Source organism: Pollicipes pollicipes, unplaced genomic scaffold (genome assembly GCF_011947565.3).
Source record: "Pollicipes pollicipes isolate AB1234 unplaced genomic scaffold, Ppol_2.1 Scaffold_4219;HRSCAF=4965_pilon_pilon_pilon, whole genome shotgun sequence".
Taxonomy (NCBI): Eukaryota; Metazoa; Arthropoda; class Thecostraca; order Pollicipedomorpha; family Pollicipedidae; genus Pollicipes; species Pollicipes pollicipes.
Window position 1 is genome coordinate 17,031,712 of NW_023596448.1, and position 10,790 is coordinate 17,042,501.

At 48.7% G+C, this 10,790-nt stretch overlaps 1 protein-coding gene across 1 annotated transcript; it reads right to left on the bottom strand.

The window, feature by feature from the left end:
• Positions 1 to 839: 839 nt before the first annotated feature.
• On the bottom strand, positions 840 to 2,708 carry LOC119094936 (sodium- and chloride-dependent creatine transporter 1). The gene is made up of 2 exons (XM_037217847.1): positions 2,329 to 2,708; positions 840 to 1,965 (listed from the first exon to the last, which is right to left on the bottom strand). The coding sequence occupies exons 1-2, from the start codon at positions 2,706 to 2,708 to the stop codon at positions 840 to 842; spliced, it is 1,506 nt and encodes a 501-aa protein (XP_037073742.1).
• Between the last annotated feature and the right edge of the window lie 8,082 nt (positions 2,709 to 10,790).

The following is a 10,790-nucleotide window of genomic DNA, read 5'->3' on the forward strand; positions in this document are numbered from 1 at the left end:
AATCTATTCAACACCGAACAAAACAATACAAACTCGAAACCAAGGAACAAATGCAACACCATGGAAATGATACAGTGTCAACGAATGTAACATCGGAGAAAGCAATATCTTCGAAAAGACATTGCCGAAGAATGCAGTATCTTTGGGAATATGCAACACCGAAAAATGCAACAACTTCGAAAATAATACAGCTCTAAACAAGAGACCCTCTTGTCATATAGGGTCAATAAACCACAAGTCACTGTTCACACGTCATGTCGGCTGTTGGCCTACAAACGACGCCCATCAATGTCCAAATATGTGTAGAGACCGTACATAAGTAAAGAACGCGTTGAGGCCGTCTGTAAATTATGCTTTTCGTTGGACCTAGCGTCTCAAGAGAGGCCTGTCTGAGTGACCCTAAACTGAGCGAGAGACGCGAAACCGATAACGGACGTGCGCCATATGGCCTTAAAAAGCGACATGCGTCCGGCATGAGGATTTCAACGCTTATTTTAAGATTTGAGCATGATTTGCAACGACGCCTGAGCGTATCGCGACGCTGTTCAAGACCTCTCCTCTCTCGTCACGCCTTCGTTAGGCTCCTTCAAATTCCGCCTCCCCTCCTATGCGTTATGGAATTCATGGCCGACCCTTTCATTCCCTATTCGTCCGTGAATGCTCTTGCGTTTCATGCAAACTGCGTCATGTCACCAAACGCCATCTGATGATAAAACTGACATGAATTTCGTCCTCGACCGGAGAGTCTCTCCGGAGGGATTACACATCCAGCTCAGAGGCACACCTGACATCACTAAAGTGGCGCCGCCAACCGAAGCCCGGATTGACTGAAGGGCAAGTTAGCACATCGGTTGGCCAGTGCGCTCGAAGCCCTCGTTAACGACACCGCGGTTGACCGGCGTCGCCGTCCCCCAGTCGGCCGTGGGGCACAGAAGTGTCGCCAGCGGGTCCCCTCGCCACAGTTGGACGCCGGCTACGCCGACGCCGACAGCGACGAGGAGGAGCACCGGGGAAGCGGCCAGCGCCAGTCCGATGTGGTCGGCCCACGCTGGGAAGGGGTGCAAGCCGTCAACGGCGCGGTACGACACGGGATCGTGATGCAACAGAGCGAGCACTAGCACACAGGCCAGCACCAGTGGTATGAGGTACTTCCATGCGACCAGCCAGTAGAGGCGCAATGGTGTCGGAATCGTGATGCCCATGTCCTTCTGCATCAGCTCCAGCAGACGCTCCGCGCCAAATACCCAAGCCGCGACCAGCACCTCCACCAGCGCGATGGCGAACAGCGAGTAGGAGACGGAGTAATGGTCGACCAGCGCGAACACCAGCACGCCGCCGTTAAAGCACATGCTCAGGCCGGCGGCGAAGAACACTGCACAGGTCACCACTACCACAGCCGCCTTCCGCTCACCAACGCGTGGCCATTCGTCAGACACAGCGGTGGTCAGCGTCTCCACCATGGGGATTTGTGAATCGAGGCCAAGCGTGATCACCATGGAGAAGAAGAGGGCGCTCCAGAGGGGTGCAACCGAGGTATGGGACAGCGTCTCGGGATAGACGATGAAGGCCAGCCCCAGATCTGTTTTAAGTACCTCCGCAACGTCCTTGTTGACTTGCGAGGCCATAAAACCCAGCATCGAGAACACTATGAGACCAAAAAGCACGGATGTCAAGGTGTTGACAACTCCCACCACGATGGCGTCTCGCATGCAGTTGTTTTTGAATCGATTGAAACTGGCCAGGGTGATGAGTCCGCCCATGCTGCAGCCGAGGGAGAAGAAAACCTGCGATGCGGCGTCTAACCACACGCTGACGCTCAACACCTGGTGATAATCCGGGGTAACGAAGAACCTGATGCCTTCTACGGCCCCGTCCAAGAAGGCGGTGAGTACGAACAGCACGATCAGAACAAAATAGGGGAAAATGACCGTGAAGTGAATTATTTTGCCCAGCGTCCTAATGCCCCTGAAAACGCAAACGCCCAACAAGAGCCACGCAAGTAGGAAGCATAACGAAAGGTCCCACTTTGGGCTTCCAAAAGTATGCCAACCATGGTTTGTCACACCGAGAACATTGCTAATGTAATACTCCTCGCTGGCCAGCACTCGATGTCCCACGTGACGAAACATGTCGACTACCACCGTTTTGTCACCGCTGTTAATGGCACAGTGCGTCGTGTTATACACCGAGAACCCGTACTGGGGGCAGAGCTCGTCTGCCGAGTAACAGGTGTTGTTCCAGAATACACTGACTCCGCCATTACTCTTCAAACAGTGGGCGTCGTCAGCCGTCGTGAAGCAGTCCTTAGTGTTGTAGTCGTGCCCGCACCGTGACCACGCGAGCTCGGACGTGAAGGACGCCGCCGCGTAGAAGATGGCCCAGGCGATCACGACGTTATATGTGAAGCAGACGAAGACTGTCATCAGCAACATGGCGTAGCCGAGGCCCGAGAACAGCGGCGACATCTTCTGGCAGACCTTGTTGGGGCCGAGGCCTGCGTACTGACCCAGCGCCAGCTCCATCACGTACATGGGTACGCCCACCGCCAGGAGCATAACGGTGTACGGCAGGAGGAACGTGCCGCCACCGTGCTTGTAGCACATGTAAGGGAAGCGCCAGATATTGCCCAGGCCCACCGAGTAGCCGATGCAGCTAACGATAAAGTCGCACTGCGAGCTCCACTGATCGCGAGGTCTGACGGTTGACATTCTGGACCCACCTGCCACGTTACCACTTCGCTCGAAATTCAGCAGATTGTTTCGTTCTCCGACAAGGAGTGCTCCTGTTCACCATCCGTGTTCAATGATGTTCTTCGCCGCTTTTGTGTCTCGATTAGCTACCATCCGGAGCTGCCTTTGCTACAAGGAGTTGGCTTTGTTCAGCATCCGTGTCCACCGATGTGCTTCGCTGTTTGTGCGCCTTGCTTAGCTATCTTTCGGTTTCGCTTGTGGCTGCCGTCGGTCACGTCTTGCTGTTTATCAGCCCCATTTTATTGGCTTTGCTGCTGACTTGCCTTTCCTCACGATTGTGCTCCGCTGCTGTTTCTCAGCCTTACTGCTGTCTTGCCGCGCAACTTTGATTCCTTGCAGTTCAGTTTTTCCTCGCTGCTTTCCTTGACTCTTCTTGTTGCTGGTGTCCACGTCAAACCGTCCATGTATTGAAGCCGCACATACACCTGCCCCAGCCCAGCGCCAGCGCCGTGCCACGGAACTGTCCCGGGACAGAGGTAGCTGGTGCCGGTCCAGTGTCCACTGGCGCTGACGCGACCCGCGCGGCACTGTCGCGGCGATCTCGGCGCGCGCTCGAATGACCGACGCGTGGCGCCCGCACCGGACTTCGCTTCACCGCACTAGGTCCCCGCTGTTGGCGCAATACGGCGGCGTGCTGACCTTTGCAGCTCGCAGGGTCTCGCGGTCGACGGCGCCGTGCAAGTGAACAGCACGCTGCAGCCTCGGAGGCTCCCAGCCAGCAGCTGAGCGGTTTTGGTCAGGCCCCTCGTCTCTTCCTCCCTTTGCAATAGATTATGCATGACCCCGGGCAAGTTCGTGCAGTCAGCAGAAACGTCCCAGGCAGCGGTCGGGGTTCCCCGCGCGCTCCCCCGAGACTCACGATTTCAGCAACAAAAAAGTCCCTCGCGCGCCAGTGCACGTAGTTTCTCATTCAATCTTGTAGCTTTAGGGTATAACGCAGCACAACGCTGTTGAGCGGCACAGTCCTGATACCGACTCGTGTCCTCGACTGCAGACAGGCCAGAGCGACGGATTGCAGCGACAGCGACGGAGCGACAAACACTTTGCAGTCATTTATACACGTCATTACTTCTGCTGCAAAATTTTATGCGCAACATAAGTGCTACACGACAAAACCTTTGGCTCAAAAATGTGTGCTCGTCATTGCTTCTTCCGCACAAAATACACCGTCATTAATTATACGTGACTTTATACGTGATGGCTGGCTTATTCGTTCGACGGCGCGGAAGTTGAGGGCGACCGGAATCGAAGTGAACGTGGTCGGCTGATGGGTGCTGGATTCTGTCAGCCCGGCGGGCGTGTGGAGATTGACATAAGTCGCCATTTGGTCTTAATTCGGCAAGATATGCTGGATAAAAAGGAAGAGATCGGTTGCCGCTTTTGATTTTTTATATCTTTGGTCCGAGCGTTTCCATTGGATGATTTTCTGCGATCAGAACTCACACTAAGTGGTATTTGTTGCGTGAACCCTGAAACCGGAATCGTGGAGTTCCGAGTCAATGGTAGAAATATGCGGCAAAAGTTCAACGCGGCGCAACGCTTGGCACTGTACGTCTTATCCTAAGGGTAAGACTCTCCAATGGCAACGGACTCTTACCATATCCCATGCTGCCGGCCGCAGCCCATGTCAGCCATAGCCAAATAAGAGCGCATAAAGCGAGTCAAATCCTGCCGCCACCAAAAACTAAATCGGAGTACAGGTGCCCAAACCATCGGGTTACTGGGGCAGAACACGAAATGGAAGGGAAGGAAAAAGTCAGATTGTAGCACTTCTGGAACAACAAGACAATATGTTTAGAATTGAAAACAATAAAGCTTAGCAAAAGCACGTTGGCCATGTTTGTGTCGATGCCTGTGTCTGACTTCTAGTAAGCAAGAATAATTAGACCGGTTACACGGCATTTTTGTTAAAACAACAGGCTCCTACCGACAGGAGTGCTACGACGCTACCTTTTCTGCCAATACTTATACACGACATCAGTGCTACGAGACAAAACTGAAACTGCACAAACTTATGGTCGTTATCACTTCTGTTGCAAACACTTTGCAGTCACTATTTATACACGTCATTACTTCTGCTGCAAAATTTCATACGCAACATAAGTGCTACACGACAAAATTTTTGGCTCAAAAGTGTGTGCTCGTCATTGCTTCCTCCGCACAAAACACACCGTCTTTAATCATACGTGACTTTATTTCTACTGAAAAGACTTAAACACATCATACACACGACCACAAACACGATAAGTTCTATGCTTCAAAAGCCTATTCCCGTCATTACCTCTACTGCAAAAACTTATTCAGCCATTGCCTATACACGGAATCACTTCTACTGCAAATACTTCTGCGCGACATAAGTACTACCGCGAATAGTTGTGGTCAAGTCTTCACCATAAAAGTAATGACCAGTACATGATTTTTCAGTTGAAATTTGTCGTGTAATACTCATTTCGGGTATGAGTTTTCCAGTAGAAAAAATGTCGCTTTTAAGTCAAGGCTGTAGAAGTCTTTCCTGGATAGGTCATAATAGACATAAGTTTTTGCAACAGAAATTTGGCTGTTAAGTTTAACGTTTTGTTAAGTTTAAGAAAAAGTTTTTGTAGTACACATATCGAAGTGTACGCCTCCAGTCGGTAGGAGTTTTTACCAAAGCACTAATATCGTGTCACCATTTAGACCTCCACACCCATATTTTTTGGATATATTGGACCAGGTTTAGCGAGGAGCGACGCATTGGTCTAAACTATGTGGCCTCGAGAAACTTCACTGATGTGCGTTTTTCACTGGGTCTATGACGTGAATATATTTGAATATTTCACACCAGCCAACTAAAATACATGACTGACCGTGCCAGTGCGGAACTTCAACGTTAGCGAGGTGTTTTTAAAACAAACAGTGCATGCAAGGATCTCTGTCTCGTCCTCTAATTACGCATTCCGTGTGGCAGTCAGACACAATGTGAAACATAAAAATGGATAAGCGGACGTTCTAATGCTCCTGTTCTTCATTTTAAGTATGTAGTTTTGTTGTTCTTAATGCACCGAAGTTTCCCCCCAGCCTTGCCCGCAAAAGAACTGACAGCGACCTCCCGTGCCACAGTTCTTCCCAATGGCTCAGTTGGTTAGACCACCTGCATTCTTAATAACACGTTTGTGGCGGGACGGTCGCAGGCGCTTTGTGCACTCGTTATTTGTCCCTGGATAGCATGGGATGCGGCCGGCAGCAGCGGGTACCGTTTAGGTCTGATGACGTCAGAAGGTCTTACCCGCAGGATACGGTGGCCAGTGCAAGGTTTGCGGTACATAAGTTTCTGCCGTGAAATTACACCGCTCACACGGAGTTCTTCCATGGAATAATTGCGCGGGAGCTCACGCAACAAGCACCACTTAGCGTTTGCGCGTCATCAATGAACAAATCCGATCAAAAACTTAGGATACAATGTCTTGTCTTTATAACAAATCAAATACCGCAACCGATCGCTTTTTTGTCATGTCTTTCCGCCTTGGGGCCAAGTAATGGATGCCTGACACTCACTCGCCTGATACGCGCACAGAACCGACAGCAGAGCAGCCTCTTCCCCTCACCTCGATTCCGATAAAGCTTTACTGCCACACCGCCGAACGAATGAGCCGACCATCAATGACCCAGTCCGTCTGACCTGCCTGCTGCCGAGGGCACGCGCCGAGATCAGGACTGTTCCACACAGCAGCTCTATGGTGCGTTACAGCATAACATTTAGGAACTGATCTCCGAAAAATAGTGCGCACTGTGACGCGAGGGGACTTGATTGCTACTGCAGTTGTACATTCCTAACTGCCGCACCGTGCCGCAATACCGCAAGATGGTTCGAATGGCACACGTGAATGCCAACGTTGCGTTCGGTGTCGCTCTGGGCAGCAGCCAGCTGGGAGCAGCAGCGTTACAGTCTGAATGACAATGTAAATGCGTGAAAGGGGACAGGCAGATGAGGATCAGTGTTCTAGTTTTCAACCAGACGTTTCAGCTTATGGGTGTTCTTGACAGCGGATCTGTGTTTGAATCAAGATGCGTCGGTTCATGATTCCTGGACACATCCTTTTCGGGTGGGTCACTAATAAATCAAATCTTTCGTTGAAAAATTGAATGTGAATCAGGAATGAGATTATCGGCTGTCGTAAAAGGAATTGATGTAAGTTGGAGAAAATCAATGTGACTACCGAGTGAGTCAAACGATTTTTTGTGTTTCAAATCGGTACACAGATAAGTCTAAAACGGGAGATGAAAATAGTTGAGGTAGATGCAAGAGATATATGAGACAGCCATGTTCTATAAAAACCAGACCACAATTTGCTTATGAATGTTGCCCGATTGCCTAGGAGAGTTATACCAGAAAAAAGCCTACCTCACCTTGATACACAACAGCCCATCTGTGGCCTGCATTAGGTACTACCACCACTTTTGCCCATCGATTCGGCCTCACATGCATTGCGGCTCCCTCCTGACACTCAATTGCCACATCCAATAACACCTGAGTTTCACAGCAAGATAGGCATTACCATTAATGCACTGCATACCCATGTCGAGCAAAATCCAAGGTGCAATGAATCACCTTAACTTGATTACCCTGAGGTCTTGCGCTGATGACCTGATGCCTGATGCCTGTGCCGTGTCAAATCTGCCTTACCCGAGAATGCCGAAAAACGGCAGGGGCACGGTTTTTGCGGGTCTCTGGCACGCGCCGATGCGTGGGCTTGCTTGTCAGGTGCTCTTAATTATCAGGTAACCAGTTTGAGTTAACTGTTTTGGTTTGGGTGGTACCGAGGTTTGTTTTGTGTCAAATTGGGATTGCTTGTCAGTGGTCATTATCATTACCTTGTGGTCATTATCATTACCGTTGTGCCCATCACCGTCAACAAACACTAAAATCAGCATGCAAGCATTGAATGTTGGACAAATCAATACAGGTTTAATCCACACACCGTGGCGATTATCTAAAACCTTTGTGTTCACAATACGAGCAATTAGTTCACCACTTTTTTGTCGGCCAGCAATCACCGAACACCTAGCCTGTCGTTTTGAGCACTGGCTGTGATTAAATGATTTAGGAAGGACTTCACACTAATATCAGTGTGCAAGCATTGAATGCCGGACGAATAACTGCTGAGTCAATTCATAAACTATGAGATGATGATTCAAATCAACATTTGAAGCACCAAACTGCTATGTGACTCTTCAAAAAATAGATTAATGAAAGATGAAAGCATGAGTTGAATCAGATCTGAGTTGTGAAACAAAGGCCACAAATCAATGGTGAATCGATTCTTGCAAATTCGAATCAAATAAGGATCTGCTTGGACGATGAACAAGTAAGAACAAATAAGTGACATAATTTTTCTGGTCCATGAGCAGAACACCACCAATGAGGTGCGATGTTGGTGTGACGTATCTATGATATCACCCATGTATGGATGGCTTTCCCACAGGAGACGCGTAGTTGGTTCAACAAGTTCACCTGTATCAAGGTCAGAAACAAGAGGAGTTGTAGTTCTAGAACAAACATGGCTGCGAACTGCAGGTAATGATCATGCAGATGATTATTTCAATTTCAAAACCTCATACACATTTGAAGCAACCGTTTGAATTTCCATCGAAGCCGGCTGTTTGCTCCTAAAAAGTTATTTTGGGACCTACTTCTAACCACCTGCTTGTCAAGTATGCGAAACAGTATGTAATAAGTGTTCGGCGGCATATATATATATATATATATATATATATATATATATATATATATATATATATATATGTGTGTGTGTGTGTGTGTGTGTGTGTGTGTGTGTGTGTGTGTGTATATGTATGTGTATGTATATATATGGCAACGATGGCTGTGAGTCGGCGCGCAGGGGATGTGGCAGTTCCAACGTCAGAGCAGGTGTTCGCACTGTCTGAACCATCCGTTGAACTTAGGTAAACTCGCCGAGCCCAAAGAAATACCTGCTTTCAGGATAATGGTGCACTCAGAAGTTAAGCAGTGATTAAATACTCACTCTTGAACCTTGAATGATCATGACCGTCATTTCACCCTCGCCCTGAGTCGCCGTTTGTCATGACGCGAACAGGTAGTGGGGTCGATGCATCCCTTCCCACCCCAACGTTTTCAAAATAATGAAGACAAATCTCAGCAAAAACACTGGTGAAGTAGTTTCAACCAGATCTTTCCAATGGTACAAGTTGTCTTGCTGTTATTGACCTCGTTACGCCAGGTCCAATTACATTATCCAGAAAATATCACTTTTCAGCTCTGCATCATCATACATACTAGTTCATGCCTCATAGCGACACGAGATCTATATAGACGTATTCCTTGTTCACTTATAAATTTAACAGCGCATTTTTAAAAAAATACTTTTGGGGCACATGCTCATGATATATGGCTTCGTTAATGTAACAATGTCGCCGGGCCACGCGCGTTCCGCAGCATTGTCGGTTGCCGCCCGCCGCCCGCGCCTGCCGTAGATTCCCGTGCAGCGGTGCTCAAGACGGCCGCCGCTGCAAAACAAGAAAGCTACGAACACATGTGTGTTGTCAAAACACGCGCAGTGGCTGCCCCATTGGCTGCGAAGAATTTGGTGACGATTGCACACCATGCTGGAGAGGCATCGTAAAAACCTTAAGGGGGGTGGATGAGGGTGCATCGACCTCCTTACCAGGCAAGGGCTAATGCAATGCATTTGCAGTTCTATTTTTTGTTTAATAAGTGATAATACCAGTTCTTTGGCTGAGCCAACGGATCCTTGATGAGTCAGGAGGTACTGGTTAAACGAAGTCACCCCTCAATTACTGGGACGCATTATGGCAAAGCTCGATGTTGTTAGGAAAGCAAAATCGCCATAAACATCAGCTTTACGACACAAAAACTCACTTGCGCGAAGGACAACAAACCATCCGAGTTTCTGAGGACTGCCAATAAAAGGTGTCAGAATAATCAATCCTTTACGCTCAGTACACAGCAAGTCAGTATGTCCACACCGTACTCTCTGTCTTGACACAGACCGCTCTTCTCCCTCCTCCACTGGCATGCCATGAATGCCAGTGAGGTTATCTTCTGAGGCCTTAATACGCTCCACCGATTTCCGAAGGCAGCAACAGGTGTTGTATGAACTAGCTGGCACGGGAGACCAGTACGGTCATACCCCTTCCCCCCGCCACACACGCGCACGCGCACACACACACGCACACGCGCACGCGCACGCGCACACGCACACGCACACGCACACGCAAACGCGCGCGCGCATACACACACACACACACACACACACACACACACACACACACACACACACACACACACACACACACACACACACACACAAATTTTAACATGGTTGATGCAATTCAAAATGATTGGCATCCACAAAAAAGGTTTGCGGTTAGCTTGGTCAACTCTATTGGTCCAGCCCTAAACTCATTTTAGCCAATAACACTCATGTTGCGGACCTGCTGAAGCAGAGCCCCTTTCTATCACGGTGAACCATTTTGATGTCATACACCCCTTTCATGTTCACTTATAACATCTTTCTGCATTGTCAGAGAACCAAAATCGGCTTAAAGCATTTACACTTGAAATTTACACTTTACATCTGACATCTACGGGCCCCGGCCTTGCCACTGCTTGTGAAAAGTGTCGCAGGCTGACACCGAGTCGACGTAATCGGTATTGGTCCCCTCTGGCAGATTGGTGCTCTATTGCATATTGGTGCTCTCTGGCCTCGCTTTATCTTCGCATAAATATCTCCACATTTGAAGATATTAAAGCAGGTATCAGATATGATGAAATAGCCTCACTTGTGACTTTTAGTATACTTTCAAGTGGAAAAGGCTGTTCCAGGCATCATAATTTCTCTGTTATTAAACATGGTTCTCAATAGGTCACTATCTGATTGCGTCATCGTACCTTATGCCACGTAAAATTGAGAGCCAATAGACTGCTGTTATATCTGGATTTGAACGCCTGGATGATTCTGTTTTTCTTGGCCTTAATCGCCGCATGACCAATGAAATGGT

Bases quoted from the DNA above. Each gene is read 5' to 3' on its own strand.
- LOC119094936 (XM_037217847.1), bottom strand. From the start codon at position 2,708: ATGTCAACCGTCAGACCTCGCGATCAGTGGAGCTCGCAGTGCGACTTT. The intron at 1,966-2,328 runs GTGCGGGCACGA...TTGCGTTTTCAG, and splicing joins TCCGAGCTCGCGTGGTCACG to GGGCATTAGGACGCTGGGCA.